Source organism: Fonsecaea nubica (genome assembly GCF_001646965.1).
Source record: "Fonsecaea nubica strain CBS 269.64 chromosome Unknown Scaff25, whole genome shotgun sequence".
Taxonomy (NCBI): Eukaryota; Fungi; Ascomycota; class Eurotiomycetes; order Chaetothyriales; family Herpotrichiellaceae; genus Fonsecaea; species Fonsecaea nubica.
The window spans coordinates 133722-153993 of record NW_019173698.1 but is presented as its reverse complement, the minus strand read 5'-3'; the positions used below and the strand labels follow the sequence as shown (position 1 = coordinate 153993).

The window sequence follows — 20272 nt, the reverse complement described above, 5'->3', positions numbered from 1 at the left end:
ATGGTGCCAATGGGCATAGAGAGTCGGCACACTTCGACGACTCCGAATTTTCAGGACCACACATCATACCAGCCTATGCAAACCAATATGCAGTCGGTATGGATGGGGGGAAATGTTGGTGCAATGCAACAATTGCCCGGGTCTTCCGACGGCTTTCACTCCCAAGGCTGGTATCAACCTCATCCAGGGGTGGCAAACATACATCAAGAGGAGGAACAAGCTCGTATACTACCGTCGCAGAACCACAGTGCGCAGGAAGGTCAGCGTAAGCCTGGCTGAAGCCGACTAAATACATCAACCAAATTTACCTTTTCGTTCAGTTGCGACAAAGCTCTTTCAAACCCCCATCGCCCACAGCAGACTGTGTCCGGGCTCTAATACCATTGGTAAGCTCGACTCAGACCAGTTGGATTTGAGAAGATTTAGGGTTGACGTCTCCTCTGGATGTGGACGGCCGTAGCGGCCGGAGGTGTGAATCATGTTTCCGAGAGGGTGTCTAGGCTCGTCCGAACACCAATCCAAGTGGGAATGGTTCATGCACAAAGTTTCTGAAGCGTTCAACTCGGACAACCTTTGCAACGAAGCGGCTTCGGCGTATCAGGTTGCACTAGGTATCTCGCGGTCCAGAAACCCACAGAATAGCTAGAGGGTAAAGGTGCGTGATGTTCCATTGGAGTCTGGCAGGCCTTAGAGACTTGAAGGGGTCGGACAGACCATCCTGAGATCTAAGACTGGCGGCGGGCTGTCTGGGGAGGTCTCGATACCGTGCGCTTTGCTTGCCTTCGCTGTCGTCAGTCTCGGACTGATATGACTATTGGCGCAGTCTCGATCCTCAAAACCATAGCAGTCGACTCTCGAAATCTCATTCTTGGCTGCCATCCTTGACAATATGTCGGAACTTCTTGACCTTCTCTTCCACGACAATCGACACTTTATACGCAAATCTCCCAAATAAGATCAAACGCAGATTGCCGAGCCGTGCGACCGAAACGAATGCCTTTCAAGTTCTGGAAGACTCCGGTGTGAGATTTCTGTTCGTTATTAGCAGGACATGTCTTACGGGTTGCACGGAGGGATGTCAGTCTATTCCGTCTACCGATCTCACCGGTGCCAGACGGGGACTGGTAAGTTTAGAATATCACATCAATCTGTTGAAACCATCCTGAAATGACTGGCATCGTGCAAGCCGGTCTTCATGGCACTGCACTTCGACCTGGGTGAAGTACCGCAAGCCTGCAAGGAAGAAGTGTTAATGTGACCGCCGTCACTGCTTGGAGTGTCGCCCTTGGAGCACAACGGGTCATTGCACCAGCCGTCGAAAGATCGATATGCCAAAGATATGCTGTCCCGGTCTAAAAATGTCTTGGACAAGATCGAATTCTCCCTCGCCTGGAAGTTGAGCCACCGGCACCATCACCACGGTCAAACCTTCACTCGGGGCACGGCCTTGACTACCATGCATGGTGCATGCGGGCGCGGATGCGGCTCATGGTTTGCAGATACAGTACAGATGGACTGCCTCGCTAAGGGGGAATTTCCTGAGCAATCGCGGAACGAACTGACTTGAGAACACAAGTGGATTTTGTGGTTACGCAGGCAACTTCATAATCAGGAGGCGGCCATGTGTCCATCAGAATATTAAGGGAGGACTGGGAGAGACTGCGCCAGCCAGGTGGTGTGATGGTCTTGACGCAAAAGGAAATTTGAAGAGAGTCGGATCCGTTGTGTTGCTTGTAGGCAGCGCAGACGGTTTTGCCTCATGCGGAAAAGGGAAAAGAGAAACAAATGGAAAATGTCGGTCACGTGCCACCCAATCCCCTTCTGGTTCCTTCGTGTTCGTCCTTTGTCCTCTCAGTTCATCAACACACCGACACTTTCATTCAAGTGCTTCGTGCTCGGATCTTTGCATAATCCAACAACACCACTCTAAACAGCTTCCTCTCAACCTATCGAGACTTCCAAAGAACCTGCCACGGATTATCGTCCCAGGACCGAACAGCTATTGGGGCAATTTCTGAGAGCACCTCGATAGGCAAAAGACTGGGTCAGTGGATATCAGACAATGAGCTTGGAGGGAGAACAAAAGGGCTGTTTTCACGCTATGCTCAGCCGAAAACGGGAAGCCCATGGCCATGCCGAGGAATGCTTGACCCACCCTAACAGGCTTGATTGAGGCTACCAGGAGTCGGCCATGGACCAGAGACAATGGACCATTGTGGAGATTGGAAGTCACTGATTTACAAAGGCAAGCAGCTCAGATGCGGTGAATCGTCTGATTCCTGCGCTCCACACCGGAGCTGCCTGTTGGTGGTCCTTTCATTCGTAATTCATTGTTTGGGCAGAGGCAGTGATATTGAGGCTTGAGCTCTGTGGGACCTTTATCTCAACTGCCAACAGTCGAGTCTACACTTTGGTGGTTTTGTGTTTGAGAGAAAAATTCTTTCCGTTAACCACATACGTTTAAATAGGAAAGGATCCGTTCCTCCCGTCTCAATCCCAACAAAGGGCGTTACTTCCTCGTCCATTGCTCGATCTCGTCCCGTCAGCGGCATCAAGGTGAGGCCACCGCCTCAATGGCACAACTTTCGGAATCAATACGGTACAAGTCAACGCATGACCGACTATCATCTCTTCCTGGTGAGCTCCAGCTCCAGATCGCGGAGCATCTCAACTACTCTGATCTCGTTCGTGTTCGGAGAGCATCACAGGCTTTGAGACACTGCTTCGCTGACCCTGCGGTTCGATTGATTGACGAGATGTCAAAGGCTTGGGTCGAGATCGAACGCAAATTTCAGGACTGCTATTTCTCCGTGGATATGAATTCGTCGTTGTTGGGACTTGATGTCAATGGCACATCCATTGTACAACAAGTAGAGGAGTACGCCATAGAACGTGGCTTCTCTAACACATTAGTTCGATGGCTTGTGCGTCCCAGTCTCTACCACTTCTCTTGTTCCAAGTGCCATACCGTGAAACCTTGGACGAATTTCCCGACCGACAGCCTGCGTCGTACATTTCCTTTCAGACCGTACGCAAATCCTTTGATAACCCAACAAGATTACAAGATGATGCTAGAATCTATGACTTGTGGAGCTTGTACCGCAGCGGAACAACCTCACGCATACCACAGTCTTGGTCTCCGCAACGGAACGAGTTCAATTATCAAATGCCACAGGTGTCTCACAATCAAGCAGGCTCCCAACGCTCTCTCTTTCAGGCTCCGTTTCTCCGGATTCTGCCAACAGTGCTTTGGGGAGGTCCATCAGGACTGGTTCGAGTACAAGAGCTTTCTACAGGACTGCCTGGCCAGAATGGAAGCCTACGAGAAGGGCGAGGACATGGAGTCGTTGTCGTGGAGTGGATTTCCCGAGTGCCCTGTGCCGGCCGAGTTTGTAGCCGCATTGAACAGCCCGAATCATCGACCTCTGCCCAGCTACACACAGATCGTCCTCGCTCAACTCTCTCTCAGAGCGGCCAAACTCCGACTTCGTGACCTCTCGCTGGGACAAGATGCTCCAGACCTCTCTGTTCCAGAATCAACAGAGCCGTGATAACGATGTCCTGACAGGGGAAGTCGCACAAAACACTAGACCTTAAGAGTTGCACACACGACACCCCAGCTTTCTGGTTCACAGAACCTTGGTGCGAAAGGTAGGTCTCCAAAGGGAGCACATAGAGACGAGTACGAGTACGAGTGCCTGGCATGGCATGGCATGGCAGGGTAGGGCAGGGCAGGTACTTCCTCTCAGGTTTTCCACATCATTTACTAATCTCATTTCAAGTTCTGAGAGTGATGTCCAATGTCATGCATTTTCCATCACTAAATTCAAGTTCTCTCCCTCTTGTTCCTGTGCGGGTGGGTCGATATACTTCTACCAGGTATATTCCTGCCTGTATGGTTCTATATTCTCCTGCTCGTGAATATATACCACAGACCTTTGTTCCTTGCACATTTCAACCCGTGCGGATGATCCCCTTTCTTTATTCAAAGTCTCGTCTGCCCTACTATTTTAACGAGGTGCCACATTTAGAAGGCAGCCATGGTAGAGAATACCAGACACATACAAAGGTGATGAAGAAGTGGAGAGAGAGAGAAAGAGAGAGAGAGTCAAAAGGTCCAAGAGGTTTACATTCCCGTCTCTATCCAAGGCCGGATCAGACTCTTGCCAATGTAGCCAGCCCTAAGCCCATACTCCCCCAAAACTCCCTGCCAGGGTATCACAGTGCAATGCAGAAACATACAATACACAATATCCGTCCCAAATCCCCGCTCCATCATGGTTCATTTAATGTCTCGGTCCAATGTACACACTGCGACGCCATAAGAATGATAACGCCCTATGTTCAGCGGAGCCTATGACAAGCCGACAGCAGCCTTGCACGACTGGCAGAGATGAGAACCCGTCGACTGGACAGGCACTTCGGTGTGGTTGATGGCCCAGCAGCGGAGACACCGAGTGGCTCGGCTGCCGGGCAGTGTGAATGCAGGATGCTGCACCGGAAGCTGTGACGAGCTTGGCTGGTGGTCAGCGGTGGCGGCGGCCTGATGCTCAGTGTCGAGCGAGCGCTCTTGGTCCACGGATAGGCACGCCGAACAAACCCCGGCCTCTTTCGATCCAGCCTCGACTCTCCCCAGGGAGTTGCACCACCTGCAGACGACCCAGGTACGTCTCCCGTCCTTGATCACGCTGCCTTTGTCCCAGATCCCCTTCTTGACGCCACACGCCTTGCAGAACCGTCGATCGCCTTCGCCGTGCCCGAGACTCCTCCTTCCCGTGACCTGTCCCTTCACGAAGCACTCTCGTGGCAGACACTTCAGGCAGGCGTAGCAGTTCAACCGCTCCGCTCTCATTATGCGGTTGCGGTGAATGTTGTTGAGCGAGTTCGTCGGCGCGTTGGTGCCGGCGATGCCCGGGCTTTGCGGGGGCGGAGCTGCCTGGACGGTCTGGGGAAACACGCCCGCCCACCGACGTTGGTTCCTATACGCCACTTGCCGACGTTGGTGTTCGGCGTGTTCTTCGGCAACGAGTCTGGCTCGGAGAGCCTGTCGAATCTCCACGATCCGGGCCAAGGGCACGAGTGTCGCTGCTGAGCGACATGTCTGGCGGAAGGTAAGGAGGGACTCGTAGTCCAGGCCAGACATGAGGTCGTCAAACATGTCCACTGGCAAGTCGAAAATGCCTGCGTAGCTCGTCATGCTGGAGGCTGGCTTCTGTTCAAGGACCTTGAAGCTGGTTTCTTGCCCAGGGGTTTCCAAGCCAGAGGCAAATGCAGAGATCTGATGAGAAGATCTCTGTTGCTTCTTCTGTCTGATGGCGATACCCACTCAACTTCAAGACTCCTTTTCGGTTGTTGCTCGTAAGCTCCAGCAAGATCTGATGAATCTTGACGAGAGTATTGCCAAAGACGAAAGAGTGGAAGAGGACCAGGAGCAGAAAACCTGATATATATACTCATAATTCCATCAGCAGCCTAGGCGCTAGAGCGTGACTCACACAGGGAAATAAAGTGCAGAACTCGCACGTTAATGGGCAATATATATATAACATGTACAGATGGTGACGGGAGGAGGTGGTGACGAGACCAAGACAGAAGTAAAGACGGAGCCCGTTTGGAGCTTGTCACTGCGGGTTATTATTGTTCCGCTTCCCATGCCCACTTATTCGGGAGTCACACGGTCCTCAAGGCTTCACCCCCTTTTTTTTGAAGTGTCATTGGGAACGGGATTGTCCTGCCAACTAAACTGCCTACCAGTGACGCCCAACCTTGTGAATACATACATGCACATACGAGGTACCAAGAGTGGAGTAACACGCCTGACAATAACGGTTTGTTCGTTAATACATTGCAAAGTTACTTCTTGTTTCAAGCGAAGTGCATGGACAAAATCTACTAAATTCACACAAAATCTGCTGAATTGGCCAGGGTGAATGACGGCACGGTCACCCTGCTACGCTGCCATCTACTTTGTCTGCCCAGCTGCCCTGGTGGCATCGTGGTTCACAACCCAGTCGTCCGTCTCCTTGACCTCGTTCAATCCCCAGGCTGTGCTGCTGTCGTCGTGCACCGTCGTTCTCCTCAGATCTCGCTTGTACCTGCCTTCAAACGCCCCACCATTAGCTCTGTGCAGGGTGCATCGGTTGTCCCAGATGATCATGTCCGAAGGGTTCTTCCACTCAACGCTAATGGTGTACTTCTTCTGGGTGACATGGTCTAGAAGTTTCTTGATCAGTGCATCGGATTCCTCCTTGGGAATGCCTTCTATGTGGTGCGAGTGTGCCGCGATATAGATATTCCTGCGACCACTTGGTTCGTGGATCTGAATGAGTCGATGCCGGGCCATGACACCTCCGTTGGTCGGATCGAGGTCTTTAAAGAACTCGGGCGATCCCAATTTGCGAGACTGAGCGATTGAGTGTTGAACAATATAATCTTTCTCTAGGAGTTCTCTTTGAAACTCGGGGTCAAGCTCGTCCCAGGCGGTGCGTGAGTCAGCGAAGTCAGTGTTTCCACCATTCCCCGGTGGTGGAATTTCCACTGCACGTAGTAGAGAGAAACTCGCGCGTCTGGGGTTGAACGAGGAGTCCACATGGAACAGAGCATTTCCCTGCGATACAAAGTAAGCTTCCAGGCCCAAGGGATGTTTTGGGTGTGCTCACCTTGCCATAATGTGCTCTCGGACTGTTGGGATCCAGAACGCCGCCTTGATCATCGATATTCCCAGCGTCGAATAACTCGTAGTAGTTATATCTGGGCTTGCGGCCTTCCACCATATACCGTTTCATGGTGTCAAGATCGCCGATACGTCTGGAGAACTCAATGTGGCTCAAATCATCCAGTCCGGTATTGCGGAAGATGCAAACACCATACTAATGTACAAAGGGGTCAAGTCAGCTCCAGATTACGACGAAGTATGGCTCCAATCGGGCGAGATGGGACAAAGAAGGCCCGAAGAAACAGGAGTGTTGGTACCTTGGCCATTGCGGCGAGAATCTCGTTGAATTGTTCATCGGATAAATTCTGGAAATTAACGCCTTCAACCTCGGCCGCGAATGTAGGATGAAGTTTGTGGATGGTGATGGTGTTGAACTCTGGCTCCTCAGCGTAGCTGCCCATTTCGTATTTATTGTTCCTCTACGGGAGAGAGGGATTGTGAGGGTGCAGTGGTCGTGTTGATGGTAACCAGGTGTCTGTCCTGCTCAACGGAGAGTAGACTGATTTTTGGGAGACACACTTCGCTTGGTGTTTACTGCGTATAGATATCTCCCTCTGCGCTGGTTCTAAGAGTCTTCCTCCACAACGATGGTCGAAATCCGTCTTTTGTGCTTAGGTAAAGATGGGGCTTCCGAGATCGTGGGGCAGAATGTGGAGGGTACCGGTCGGGGTAGGGCGCCTCAATAGAGTTGCGTCGGTAAGTATTAGAGCGTAAATGTCAAACTATAAGCAAATACCACCCGTCAGATTAACCCGAGTCAGCAAACCGACTTGACGGGTCGTACTCGCGGGGCTGCTTGAGGACTAAATTGGGGTTTCTGCGGGTGAGTAGTTGGAGATCTGGGGTGGACGCAAGAAGGTGAACGAGGGTGGAGGTGAGAAGCAGTAGTTGAACCAGGTTAGCATCCGCCGTTGTTGGACAGGAGGGAGTCTCGAGACAAGTCCGCTCCATACCCCATATATCAGCAAGACCTGCCCTCCGCCCGGTCTTCTCTGCCGCCAACATGCCTAGGCCCTTCAAGACAAAGCCACTTCATCGTCTGTTTCATGACTTCTCAGAATGTCTCGTCGCCCCTCGGCGTGTAGGTGGTAGAGGCTGGTTGATGCCGCCACATCCGAACTTACAGAGACTGCGTCCTCCAGAGTCTTGGCCCAGTTGGAGATAGGGCCTCCACGCTGAGTCCAAGGAGGAGTTAGAGTCGGAAGTCATGTAGATCGCTGCTCAGGTGATGTCGAGAATATTCGTCGGCGCCGAAGAAAGGGCTAAGATCCGCTGGAGGCATTTAGAGGAGCTAGGGAGCTGGACGGACTGTGTGGAGAAAGGCTTTCAACAATGTGGGTGAGATACATCTTTTCTAGTAAGGTCGCAGAAGGTCACGATGCTGACCCTCGTGCCCCTCAATCCTGTACACACAGGTATAGACAACGCAGTTTTAGGAGCTCGACCGAGATATACGGGGCAATGTGTACTGCAGGCTCTATTTGGCTAGGCGCAATTGAGTCGTGTTGGGCGTCTCGGCAAAGTTGCCAAAATGTTTCTCCCCAAACACTATCTGATCTCTGGACAAAACTTCCTCTGAAATTCTCACCTCCGTGTTATTACTACTTGTACATTCTTCAGTCGCTTTCTGCAATCTCTCGACAGCTAGCATGGAGAGCCTGAGTGACGAAGACTGGGATGTTGTCATAGCTGGGACTAGCATCCCCCAGTCGCTTCTGGCGTTGTATGTTTCTCTCACCCTGCTTCAACTGCGGCCTTAACTGACTGACAAAGCGTTCGTCTCCAGGGCCCTTTCCCGCTCGGACAAGAAGATCTTGCACGTCGATCGCCATTCTTATTATGGAGGTGATGACGCCGGTTTGAGTCTCGACGACGCCCAGGGCTGGGTCGAAGACTTGCGGCAGTGTGCGCACAACTGCACTCTGAGGTTGGCATCAGCACTGATGATCTCGCAGTTCAAAGCACAGTATTCAAAGATGCCTCCATAACGAGCTATGCCGACGGCGGATCTGGGTCAACCTCTGCACTTGGACCCTCCCGCTCGTATACCCTAAGCTTGAACCCTCAAATCATCTATGCCAAATCCGAGTTTCTTCCCTACCTGGTCTCGTCACAGATTCACACCCAACTGGAGTTCCTTGCCGTTGGATCTTTATGGGTACTGGGTAATGGTAAATTGCAGAAGATTCCCAGCACCCGCGAGGATGTGTTCAATGATGAATCACTGTCAATGAAGGACAAACGTGGCCTGATGAAGTTCTTGAGATATGTTATGCAACAGGAGGAGGAATCGACAACCCCCTCAGACGAAGACAATGCTACGATATCGCTAGGGACTGCTTTGTCGACAAAGTTCAGAATTCCTGATTCCCTGCAGACTCCGTTGGTGGCACTCGCGCTGTCTCCTGTTGCTGCGGACTCAATTCCTTTCGACAAGGCCCTCGCCAGGATCAGGAGACATATGAGGTCTATGGGACATTTCGGTCAAGGCTTTGGCGGGGTCGTTGCAAAGTATGGCGGCACTGCAGAAATCTCACAAGTTGCCTGTCGTGCCAACGCTGTGGGCGGAGGCGTGTATCTCCTGGGACATGCCCTACAGGCTCTGAGTGAGCCGGGTAATATATCTGATCTCGACAGTGCAGCTGGCGGAGATATACCAATCATTGAATGCACACTTTCCGACGGCACCCGGATTCGGACTCGGTATGTCGCTGGCACCAACGATGATGTTCCCACTTCGAAAGACGCCGTGGAAACAGTGGCCTCGTTCTGCACTACCTGGAGGTCTATCAACATCATTGCGCACCCGTTAAAATCAATGTTTCCACCAACATCAGACAATGGCCCTGTCCCCGCAGTGACGGTTGTTCTGGCCGATGATGGTGCTCCCGAGCATGACAAGGATCCTGTTTATCTGCAGATTCACTCAGAGGACACAGGAGAATGTCCTGCTGGTCAATGTAAGTTCTTATCCTTCTCGCTGTCTTATCTGCTTCCGTGATGATCCAACATCGAATACTTATCTACATTGCCTGAGCATCATGTGCTTTGCTGATAACTACCCTCTGACAACCTGATCTGGAAACCCTCTCAATTCTCTCTGATTCGAATTCTTATTCTTCGCGCAACAGAGAAATTGCTAACTTGCTCTTGACCAGGTCTCATCTATGCCTCAGTTGTTTCTGAAGACTCCACCTCCAGAAGCCGGCTTGAAACTGCTGTGAAGGCATTCCTCGACACTGTCGGCGCAAAAGATTCGCTGTTGTGGTCGCTCTCGTATCGAGCTTTGGGACCTGCTATAGATTCAACTTTGAATACCCCTCTGTCCGGGGAGCAACCAGGGGTCATTGTGTTTCCACCCAGACCGCAAGAGCTTGCCTTTGATGATGGTATACTTCATGCAGTCAATGACGCTTGGCAGAAAATCCTGGGGCCAGAGGCTGCTCGGCCAGCACGTTTCTGAGGTTCGAAGAACGGGACACAGAAGTCGAAGATTAACACAGTATACTTCCTGCCGAGGACTAGCTGGAGCTTCCGCATTGTTCTGGCCGCTGCTGCAGATGTTGCTGACACAACCACTCAAACAGCCATTGAACCATATTGACCCTTTCGACACTGCTTTAACGTTCAAGGGTATCACCACCGTTCCGCTCTTGTTCCTGACGAGAAGCAAAGAGTGTTACGTGGTAAAAAATCAGGATTCCGTGAGAGTTCTCCAATGCATGGGGAAACTCTGAGTCCTGATGGCCACCATGGGATTCCTCTTACTCTTTGCTTGCCTACAATGATTCACAGATCCTTTACATGCATCGTGAAGCTGCTTGATCGTTCCAAAGGTGAGCGTTTCGGCTAACTCTATAAGCAATAATCATGCTGCTCGTGCAGACACTTGGCCTACACGGGCTTATTTGCCAAATATGAACCGACTTGTAGGCCTTAGAACATTTACAGGACTGCATTCTACGTCGTATACAGGGACAGAAGTATCCGACACAGGATATATTTGTCCCTCTGGTTTCCCCACGTTCCATATGTTCATAATACTTCATTAGCAGGAATGTTATCAAGAATAGATGCCGATAGTTCCGGTAAACACAGACGTCAACGAAGACGGGGGTGAATATGAAAGTATTTCTAACCTAGCGAAGCACAATTCTAACAAAGTATGACACAAAGGGGACGAACGTCTACCTATTGAGTGGGAGGAATTAGAAACAAATCTATCAAACATGCCAAACTCTGATAAGCGATAAGAAATATTCTTGGCAGGTTTGCCTACTGTCCAACTCGAAATTTTTGGCCTCTGCAATCTTTTGGGCGCTTGCCAGAACAGCCACCGCCGCCTCACTTTTTTGGGTCTCTGCTGCTATTCCTCTCCTCCTCTCGCAACTTCGCAACAAATGTCGTCGGACGAGATTGTATGGCAGGTGATCAACCAGCAATTCTGCTCGTTCAAGTTAAAGTAAGCCTGTCTCTTTTTTTCTCTCGCAGATATGAACGACTTGAAAGCGCTTTGGGATTGTTGCTAACCGGAAGAAAAAAACAGACTGAGCAGCAAAGATCAGACCTTTTGTCGCAATGAGTACAACCTGACCGGGTTCTGCAACCGGCAGTCCTGCCCACTCGCCAATTCCCGCTATGCCACCGTCCGACCGGACCCTCAGAGCGGTGCCCTCTGCCTGTTCATCAAGACCCCCGAACGCAACCACCTGCCTTCGAAGTGGTGGGAAAAGATCCGTCTGCCCAACAACTATGGAAAGGCGCTCTTGGCCCTCGACGAGAAATTGCAATACTGGCCCAAATTCTACATCCACAAATGCAAACAGAGGCTCACGAGATTGACGCAAGTCAAGATCCGCGAAAGAAAAATCGAAAAGGAAGATGTGAGACTGGGCGAGAAGAACGTCAGTAGACTGGCGCCAAAGGTCCGGAGGAGGGAGGAGACCCGGGAACGGAAAGCAGAGAGTGCGGCGAAGGTGGAGAGGGAGATCGAACGGGAACTTATGGAGCGGCTGACGAGCGGCGCATACGGTGACCGGCCGCTTAATATCGAAGAAGGCCTGTGGAGAAAGGTACTGAGAGGTCTGGAGAGGAAGGAAAAAGGTGAAGAGCTGCTGGATGAAGAGTTGGAAGAGGACGAGAACGAAGAAATCGAGGCAGAGGTGGAGTACGTTTCCGATTTGGACGAGAGCGAGGACGAATTGGAGCGGGAGATGGAGGACTTTGACGACTGGCTCGGAGGAGAGAGCCCTGACGAAGAAGACGGAGAGTTCACTGAAGAGTCCGGAGAGGACGAAGACGAGAGCGAAGACAGCGACGAGGACGAGGCCGGAGACGATGCGTCAGGCAAGAAGAGGAAGCGCCACACAAAACAACCGCCAAAGCCACAGAAGAAGCCTCGCGGCCGGGTGGAGATTGAATACGAGACCGAGCTGCCATTGAAGGAGACGGTGTTGGCCTAGGGGGGCCTTTGCGCGAACTGAATGGAGTTTTATACATCGCAAGGCCATGGAGTTTGAGCATTCATGATCCCTTGACCTCAAGGACAAAAGGACAAAATCCAACATGTGCAACGTACGAGACTAGATCTTGATGTTGTAACTAATGACATTTCTTCAGCCGGCGCAAGCGTCGTACAGGAACCACATCAACATGGACTGAGCTCATCATAGATGCCACTCTGCTGGTTTCAAGTCTTGGACTCCAGATTGCCTTAAAACCCCGCGTTAGACACACTTTGCGGATGACTTTTGCGAGAAGTACTGCTGGGCAAAGGGTTGGCGGCCAACCTCGTCAAGCCTTGCGGCAGACTCCCTTGACGTATCTGAAGACCTATAGGGCGTTCGAATGTTAGTATTGACAACGTGAAATCGGGCTCGATTGTCAAAATCCCAGGGTTAGGAGGCGGGGGCTTGATGGTCTCTGGAAAGCATTTTCGTACCTCGTAACCCTGGAATTCACCTGTGGTGACGACCTTCCGTTCATCCCAGCCGCCCATCCCCAGCACAACTTTGTCAATCTTCCCATCAACCCGACACCCACCCATAAAGACAGGCCAGATCCAGTCAATCAGCCACGCGTAGGACTTGGTGATGTAGTCGGCGTTGTTCTCGACGTGCTCGAAGAACAGGAACTCGCCGCCGGGTTTGAGCAAGGCCTGGACGACCGCGACCGTGGCAGCCAGCTGTTTCTGGGGCGCCGAGCAGAGACTCTTGATGGCGACGATGGTGTCGAATACACCGTTCTCAGGGAGAGTCGAGGCCGTGCTGGGGATTACCCCGGCCTTCTTGAGCGCGGGCAGGAGACTGCCCGGTTGGGCTCCCGCTTCGAGGGCGACCAGCTTTTTCCCGAGTCCATGCTTCTCGGCGGCTCCACGGAGTTTCTCATGCAAGAAGACGTTCGGTTCGGCGCAGTACAGCACCTCGATCTGCCCAGGCTTGTAGTGGAACATTTGGTCGCCTCCCCCTGGACCCAGCTCGAGGACCTTTCCGCTGGCGCGGGAAAGCACTTCTTCAATGTGGTTGATCTGGGTTTCCGTGGCGGCCATCTTCGGGCCCACGACGCGCCAGAAGTTCTCGAACCATTTTGAGCGGAAGGACGAGGGAGATGTCACGAACAGCAGTGGGTGAGAGAGTAGCGTTAGGGGCAGGTAGGCAATGGAGATGCCGAGAAGGACAAGAGGATCAAAGTAGGACTGTAGCCTCACGAGCAGAGGGACCGCCATCTCTGGAACGGGGAAATAGACTGGTGGTGTTCGACAAGGATCGAGCGGGAGAGGATTTGAGCAGGGGAGGGGGGAGATGCTGGGTCAATATCCTTTCGAACCTTGGGAAATAGTGTGGAGACATGAGAGAAGGGCGCGGAGAAGCGAGGCCATGTGGGCAGCAATGAAGTCGGGGTTTTACCATTGATTGATTGCGAGACAACATCCTTTGTTACCTGCGTTGATCAGTTGCCCGTAAACGACCCTTTTACCTACTAGGTCCATACCTATGCGAACCACAGGAAAATCTCACACGTTTGTCAGGCAGTAGTCTGTGAGATGATGTTTGATGTCACGGATGATGCCCTCGATTCCTCCTGGGCCAAGCGACGGAGAATCTCACCAGTTGTTGCTAGATCTCCAAGCAGAATGGGAGATAGGGCGACGATCTGATACGGTATAGGCACAAGGTACCCGAGGTGTAATATGTATTTAGTCTATCTTCACGTGGCGATAATGGAGGGGCTTCTGGGGTGTTTCGCTCAACTCCGCAATCGGCGGGCGCGGGTTGTTGCAATTTTCTGGGTCGAATTGAAAGAAATCTCTGGGGACTGTCGGTTGACTCATTTCCTCCTTCAGCAAGACCACTTCACACACACATAATCAGGCGAGAAGTTGATCCCTTTTGCTCCTTCAGTATGGCATCGCTCATCACCACCATCCAGTCCAAATTGGGCTATTCTTCCCAAAAAGCCCTTCTTCTCGGCGCAGGATTCGTCACAAAACCCACCGTCGAGATCCTCGCAAATGCCGGTGTTGAGGTTACCGTCGGTCAGTGACTTTTGAGTTTCTAGAACAAATCAGAGGTGTCTTGACTAACGTCAATTGTAGCATGCCGCACGCTCGAAAGTGCAAAGAAACTATGCGAAGGTATCAAGAACACGCGGCCAATCTCCCTCGATGTCACCAATGAAGAGGCTCTCGACGCCGAGATGGCCAAAACCGACCTTGCCATCAGTCTCATCCCATACACCTTCCACGCGACCATTATCAAGTCCGCGATCCGGAAGAAGAAGAATGTCGTCACCACCAGCTACGTTTCCCCGGCCATGTTGGAGTTGGAAGATCAGGTCAAGGAAGCGGGCATTACGGTCATGAACGAGATCGGTCTGGATCCGGGCATCGACCATCTCTACGCCGTGAAGACCATCGAAGAGGTTCACAAGGCCGGTGGCAAGATCAAGTCTTTTCTTTCATACTGCGGTGGGCTGCCGGCTCCGGAAGCCAGCGACAACCCTCTAGGGTACAAATTCTCCTGGTCAAGTCGAGGGGTCCTGCTAGCCCTCCGTAACTCGGCCAAGTTCTACGAGGATGGCTCCGTCAAGGAAATCGCTGGACCAGAGCTTATGAGCAGTGCAAAGCCTTACTTCATCTACCCGGGCTTCGCGTTCGTGGCATATCCCAACAGAGACTCGACCCCCTACCGAGAAAAATACAGCATCCCAGAAGCCCAGACTGTAATCCGTGGTACGCTGCGGTACCAAGGCTTCCCGGAATTCGTCAAGGTGCTGGTCGATATCGGCTTTCTGTCGGAAGAAGAGCAGCCTTTCCTTAAGCCGTCTGCTGACAAGAAGCCAATAACCTGGGCGGAGGCGACGCAGAAAATCATTGGCGCGACCAGCAGCAAGGAGTCGGATCTTTCGTGGGCAATCAGCTCCAAGACGACTTTCAAGGATACACCAGAGAAACAACGTATCATCTCAGGAATCAAATGGCTTGGCCTGTTTTCAGAGACACCCATCACACCGCGAGGCAACCCACTTGATACACTCTGTGCCACACTCGAAGAGAAGATGCAGTACGAAAAGGGCGAGAGAGACATGGTCATGCTGCAGCATAAATTCGAGATCGAGCACAAAGACGGATCCCGAGAGACCAGGACGAGCACTCTTTGTGATTATGGTGACCCGAACGGATACAGCTCTATGGCGAAATTGGTTGGTGTCCCGTGCGGATTGGCCTGTTTGATGGTGCTGGACGGAAGAATCAAGGAGAGGGGCATCCTCGCACCGCTGAAGTGGGAGTTGGCGGGGCCCATTCTGACGGAGTTGAAGGAGAAGTATGGAATCTTCTTGACTGAGAAGACGCTCGAATAGGGCAGAAGTATTTGTGTTCTGTAACCCGGCGCGAGTGTTGATTGCAACGGGTGGTCTCAGTTGGGGGATGCTTTACGAGAACTTGAACCAAGATTCAAACGAGATAGACATAGGAAAACAGGAAAAGCATGTCTTTTATCAGGTTTTGTTGTAATAGCTCACACGTATCCGGTTACGACTGTGGCTGAAGTAGCAGACTTAGTATTGTGGGCTGATTTAATTGTCAACCTGTGGTAATATCTGAAATGTAAGAAGATGTGCTTGGATGGCACCCATCGGCCTGGGAGTGCCAAGTATTAGGCGGTCAAGCACCAATTAGCACCCAGAGCAGCCCCAGCTAGACCCACTAAAAAAGTAGAAATATATATTATAATTATAAATTTTACCTGTGATATCACCCAGATTCGCGTGAATAGTTTAAGGGTAGAATTCGAGCTTCCCATGCTCGAGGCCCGCGTTCGAGTCGCGGTTCACGCAGCCCAAAACAGTCATTGTTTTTGCTATTTTTGACATTGGTTCTTTTTCTTTGAAAATCTTGAACGCTCTCTTTTCGATTTCCTTGTTATTTTTTTTTGGACTAAGGCGAGGAATATCTCGTGCTGACGTGTCGAATACCACTATACTCAGTGGCGAATCTTGACCTCTCCAAAGTCCATGTCCATTTCGAGGCCTGAGCATCTCGCCATTTAACGTGAGTCGTCACAGACCAATTCTGAGCCGTGGCTGTGCCATCCTGAGCACCGCTTAGCGAGCCCTGAGGCTTACCATGAGTAGCTTTAGTATAACCCTGAGTACGTGAACGGGCCCATAACTTGGCCCCGGGTTCCAAGTTTTCGGCGTTTCAAAGCTCGGAACAGCCATATTCCAGACCCTGCCGCTCGGTTATACTTGACGCACTCACGAGGCCCCCTTTCGGGCTAAGCTGTTACCTGCTGAACCTTTCACGAGTATCGAGGTAGTTGAACGAAAGGAGCTAGATTAGGCTCCCTAACCTCGACTTGGGTAGTGCGAAGACCGAAGCCCACCGGAGGTACTACGCTTCAAAAGAATAGATGCAGCTCGAGTCCGCGCAGTGCGCAGAACACAGGCTACGTACTAGACTCCTTAAAAAGAAAAGCATCGCATACACGGGGCTAGCTTTTGCACTTCTCTCAGGCGGCTAGGCACCTCAGCCGTCCGTCTGAGTAGCATGGCGGCACCGCGTATGCGGTTGTCCCAGCGATGAAGCCCAGCGCTCCTATAGGCATAAGGGCGGCGACAGTGGGAGCGGCGATGACAGCCACGGCTCCACCAAAAACGCTTGACATAATAATGGAAGTCCAATTTCGTCTTTTGTCCAAAGCACGGGACGGTGCATTCGTCGCGGCGGCCTGATTAGGCATATTTGACATAGATCTTAGGGCCTAGCGATTGATATCATGAGGAGGACAGTGGTCGATTCAATCGATGCCGAAAGATATAAAGTATCATTCCGGGGTAACCAGGAGTCAGAAGAGTAGAAAGGCTTGGGGAAGTCGGTGATGAAAAGGCTGATAATTAGGTAGCAGCCATGAGGCTGAGCCCATCTAAGCCAGTTAGGTTGGCATTTACGGTTCTCAAAACCCGTTGATTGGTGATAGATCTCAATATAGACCGCCTGCGTATCGTGGCTTGGGGATGAGGAAAGCGAATGGTGGAACATCACGAAGGTTTGGACATCGTGGTCCAACAAATCGCTGCAGGTTTAGCCTTGCACCAACGGTTCAAACTGCCTGCGCCATCCCAAGCAGCAGGTCCAGTTAGTCATGTTTCTTTCTGGCCGAAAGAGGGTTCGCGCCATGTGAAGTCGTGAGGATCCCGAGCATCCGCTATTTGGTCTACCTAACGGCTCCCGTGATGGGAAAAGACAAAATATATCAATCAAAACAGCAAGCGCGAGAAAAATTATCAGGTTGGGCTGATAGGTGAGATTTACATACGTTGTCAGGGGCCTTCCAATATCAAGCGCGCTTGGACGAGTGTCAGGCGTGCCTGATCCCAACCTTTGGCGAAAATGAGGCCCGCCTTGATCTGAGGCAAATTGAACACGAGCCAAAATAAGCATCCGATTAGGCTCGCAAGACAAGACGGGCAGTAGCCACAGCTAAAAAAGGTCCCCACTAGCAAGGAATATTGGGCGAGGAACTCGAAGTTGCTGAGGCAGAATCAGGCAAAAGCCAGGCAACGTTCCAGGAATACAATTTGTCCAAGGCTGGAGCACTTCTTTATCCATTTTGCCTCGAGGCGCGTGCCTGGGTGCAGGAGCAAATGTGCGCGTCGAGTCAGCAAGGCTTCAGTCGGACTCCTGGAGAGAGTTATTTTACCTCGAATCCTTCCTCAAGTATTGTTGCCAGTTGCCTCAAGGCTACTTTTCTGAAGTGCGGGGAGCAGTTTGTGATGAAGTTCGGAAGGCAGCCACCATACTTCCTTTGGTTAAAGGCTGCACTCTTTGCCAACGCATCGCTGGGGATTGAGGCTCAGTTTACCGAGTAGGGTCAGGCGTCGTTCCAATTGTGACAATCTCTATGAGCGCTGCAGGAAGCTTTACGCACGAGAGCGCCTGGTTTCTTAGGAAGACGTCATTAAAGAAGTGCCGGCAGCAAGGCTAGCGAGACGGCTTCGATGAACAAGTTGAAGAGACTCAGCCGCAGCTCGTATTCTGGGCAAAAAGTCGCAGATAAGGAGGTCCGGGTTATCCGCACACATGATACTGGGCATCTAAGTGCCAATCTGGAGCGGTTCGCTGTCTTGGATTAAGTCCTTGTTGATAAGATCTTGAAAGAACCCTGACTCGCCATCTCTTCTGATCTTTGCCTCAACGTAGAGCGACGGCCAACTCAACTACTACTATCAATTAGCTAGTCCATTTCGCATTGCAAAAGCAAATTATGGAAGATGCTGTATGCTACCATGCTCATGCGCTGAAAATCAATTGCCAGATTAACAGGACCTTCAGGATACCTTGGAAGCGTTCAAGGCTGAGGAGGATGAGGGTCCATCAGCCAAGACGAAAGGAAAAGACCTTCAGAAGTCCAATGAGAAGAGCATCCTGATGTGGCCTTTCTCGAAATTCAAAACTGTCGTCGAGCGGGCCCATGGCGTTGCCAGTGCGGCGGTGGTGGACTTTGTCGCGAAGAAGTACGTTCGAGGCCTGGAAGTTTTCCACATTTCGTGAATTGCTGACTGTTCTTCGCATTTCAGTTTGGCAGGAACGAAACTGATACTGGTCGTTGGCGAGTCCGGTGTTGGCAAGTCATCGCTGCTGAAAGAAATCACCGGAGCGAACCTGGTTATCGGTGACACACTTGGCTCAGGTCCGTGTCCAACTCTCACATGGCGACTTTGATTTGTGCGTGCACTCGATTCTGACAACCCGTTCTAGGAACAATCACCCACGAGATCTGTGTGGCAACAATAGAGGACGAGAACTACATCTTCGTCGACACCCCTGGGTTTGGGGCTGGAGATCTCAGCTATTCGACTGTTCTGGAGGACATTCTAGGATGTCTCTTTGGGCTTGGTACCTTTGTGACATTTGCTGGTGTCATCTACGTTCACGACAGTAAAAGGGACAGAGTTTACGAGTCGGAGATCAAGACTCTTCGCTGGCTACAGTGCTTTTGCGGTCCTCGCTTCTTTGATCGCATTACCATTCTAACCACGAAGTGGGACCAATTCCACCCCAGGGCCATAAGGAAGGAACTCAAGCGATTCAATGACAATTTTGTCGAGTTCATCCCCCTTCTCGATCATCCTCCAGAGCCGTACCGGGGTTGTCACTTTTATCACCACGGCATACCCGGAGGGGGAGCCCTGAATGAGTCTGATGATACGCTGAGTGTTGATGATGAGGATGACAAGGCCCGAAGGTGCGAAGAAGCGAAAAAACTCATCCACAGTCGCTACAGTGGCAACATGCCACCCGTCGAGATGCAATTCGAGATGGAGCGCAACGCTGGCGTTCCGGTGGAGAATATGGCTTCGGTGCTAGCGCTCACTGCTCCGGCCACAGACGGAACGCTCGAGATTGTTGACGGCCGTGTTCAAGTTGTTTTCCAGCGTCAGGAGACGCCTCTTCAGCCCAGGGAGCCTACAGAAACGGAAGAGAAGAAGCCTGAAGCCTCGTTTTTGGAAGACCTTTTCGGTGTCATCCACGATGCTCGCAATGGGTCGGCTAATTGGGAATTTTGGTTCAACGTCGCCAAAGCCGCGGCGGTTAAATTTGAATTCGGCAAAACCATGGTGCAAGCCTGGGACAGAGTCACAAGCTGGTGGGAAGGGAGTTTCTCTTGGTGACGATAGATTGATATGATGGCTTTCATTTGTATGTTGTTGAAGGTCACGTGCATGCCACAGTCACGTGCATACTATGGCGCTATAAGGCGTCCCCTTAGTATGCACGCCACACGAGCATGAACCTGTGCTACGACTACCCTATTCATCTGTTCATATTGCACCCAATTCTGAACCGTCTGAACTGCAACCCGGTGTTGCAGAGAGCTGAGACAGATGCGATCCTCTCTAGCTATAACTGATAACTATCTATAGACTGGGGCTTGCGCAGTTGCCTCCCGCTTCGTGAGGTAGGCATTTGCTGCTCCGCAACCACTGGTCTCTCAGCACCTTCGTTATCTGAACCACTAGATGAAGCTTGACCAAGGGCTTCCTAGGCGTCTGCTG

The 20272-nt window shown here is 51.5% G+C and overlaps 8 protein-coding genes and 1 non-coding gene across 9 annotated transcripts; 6 read left to right on the top strand and 3 right to left on the bottom strand.

Annotated features, from left to right (window-relative positions):
- Nucleotides 1–2573: 2573 nt before the first annotated feature.
- Nucleotides 2574–3551, top strand: AYO20_04686 (hypothetical protein; the record flags this gene model as incomplete). Its single annotated transcript, XM_022642981.1, has 1 exon — nt 2574–3551. The coding sequence occupies one exon, from the start codon at nt 2574–2576 to the stop codon at nt 3549–3551; it is 978 nt and encodes a 325-aa protein (XP_022501036.1).
- An 803-nt stretch (nt 3552–4354) lies between these two features.
- AYO20_04685 (hypothetical protein) lies at nt 4355–5197 on the bottom strand (the record flags this gene model as incomplete). Its single annotated transcript, XM_022642980.1, has 1 exon — nt 4355–5197. The coding sequence occupies one exon, from the start codon at nt 5195–5197 to the stop codon at nt 4355–4357; it is 843 nt and encodes a 280-aa protein (XP_022501035.1).
- A 765-nt stretch (nt 5198–5962) lies between these two features.
- On the bottom strand, nt 5963–7116 carry AYO20_04684 (hypothetical protein; the record flags this gene model as incomplete). Its single annotated transcript, XM_022642979.1, has 3 exons — nt 5963–6607; nt 6660–6869; nt 6973–7116. The coding sequence occupies 3 exons, from the start codon at nt 7114–7116 to the stop codon at nt 5963–5965; spliced, it is 999 nt and encodes a 332-aa protein (XP_022501034.1).
- Nucleotides 7117–8364: 1248 nt separating this feature from the next.
- Nucleotides 8365–10178, top strand: AYO20_04683 (hypothetical protein; the record flags this gene model as incomplete). Its single annotated transcript, XM_022642978.1, has 4 exons — nt 8365–8438; nt 8502–8620; nt 8671–9675; nt 9874–10178. The coding sequence occupies 4 exons, from the start codon at nt 8365–8367 to the stop codon at nt 10176–10178; spliced, it is 1503 nt and encodes a 500-aa protein (XP_022501033.1).
- Nucleotides 10179–11115: 937 nt separating this feature from the next.
- Nucleotides 11116–12177, top strand: AYO20_04682 (hypothetical protein; the record flags this gene model as incomplete). Its single annotated transcript, XM_022642977.1, has 2 exons — nt 11116–11177; nt 11262–12177. The coding sequence occupies 2 exons, from the start codon at nt 11116–11118 to the stop codon at nt 12175–12177; spliced, it is 978 nt and encodes a 325-aa protein (XP_022501032.1).
- Nucleotides 12178–12428: 251 nt separating this feature from the next.
- Nucleotides 12429–13439, bottom strand: AYO20_04681 (hypothetical protein; the record flags this gene model as incomplete). The annotated part of the gene is made up of 1 exon (XM_022642976.1): nt 12429–13439. One exon carries the CDS (start codon nt 13437–13439, stop codon nt 12429–12431), a length of 1011 nt encoding a protein of 336 aa, XP_022501031.1.
- A 677-nt stretch (nt 13440–14116) lies between these two features.
- AYO20_04680 (saccharopine dehydrogenase [NADP(+), L-glutamate-forming]) lies at nt 14117–15574 on the top strand (the record flags this gene model as incomplete). The annotated part of the gene is made up of 2 exons (XM_022642975.1): nt 14117–14249; nt 14310–15574. The coding sequence occupies 2 exons, from the start codon at nt 14117–14119 to the stop codon at nt 15572–15574; spliced, it is 1398 nt and encodes a 465-aa protein (XP_022501030.1).
- Nucleotides 15575–15980: 406 nt separating this feature from the next.
- Nucleotides 15981–16051, top strand: AYO20_04679. The gene has a single exon. It is a non-coding gene; the product is annotated as a tRNA-Gly (tRNA).
- A 2429-nt stretch (nt 16052–18480) lies between these two features.
- On the top strand, nt 18481–19888 carry AYO20_04678 (hypothetical protein; the record flags this gene model as incomplete). The annotated part of the gene is made up of 4 exons (XM_022642974.1): nt 18481–18492; nt 18549–18730; nt 18794–18906; nt 18975–19888. 4 exons carry the CDS (start codon nt 18481–18483, stop codon nt 19886–19888), a joined length of 1221 nt encoding a protein of 406 aa, XP_022501029.1.
- Nucleotides 19889–20272: the final 384 nt, after the last annotated feature.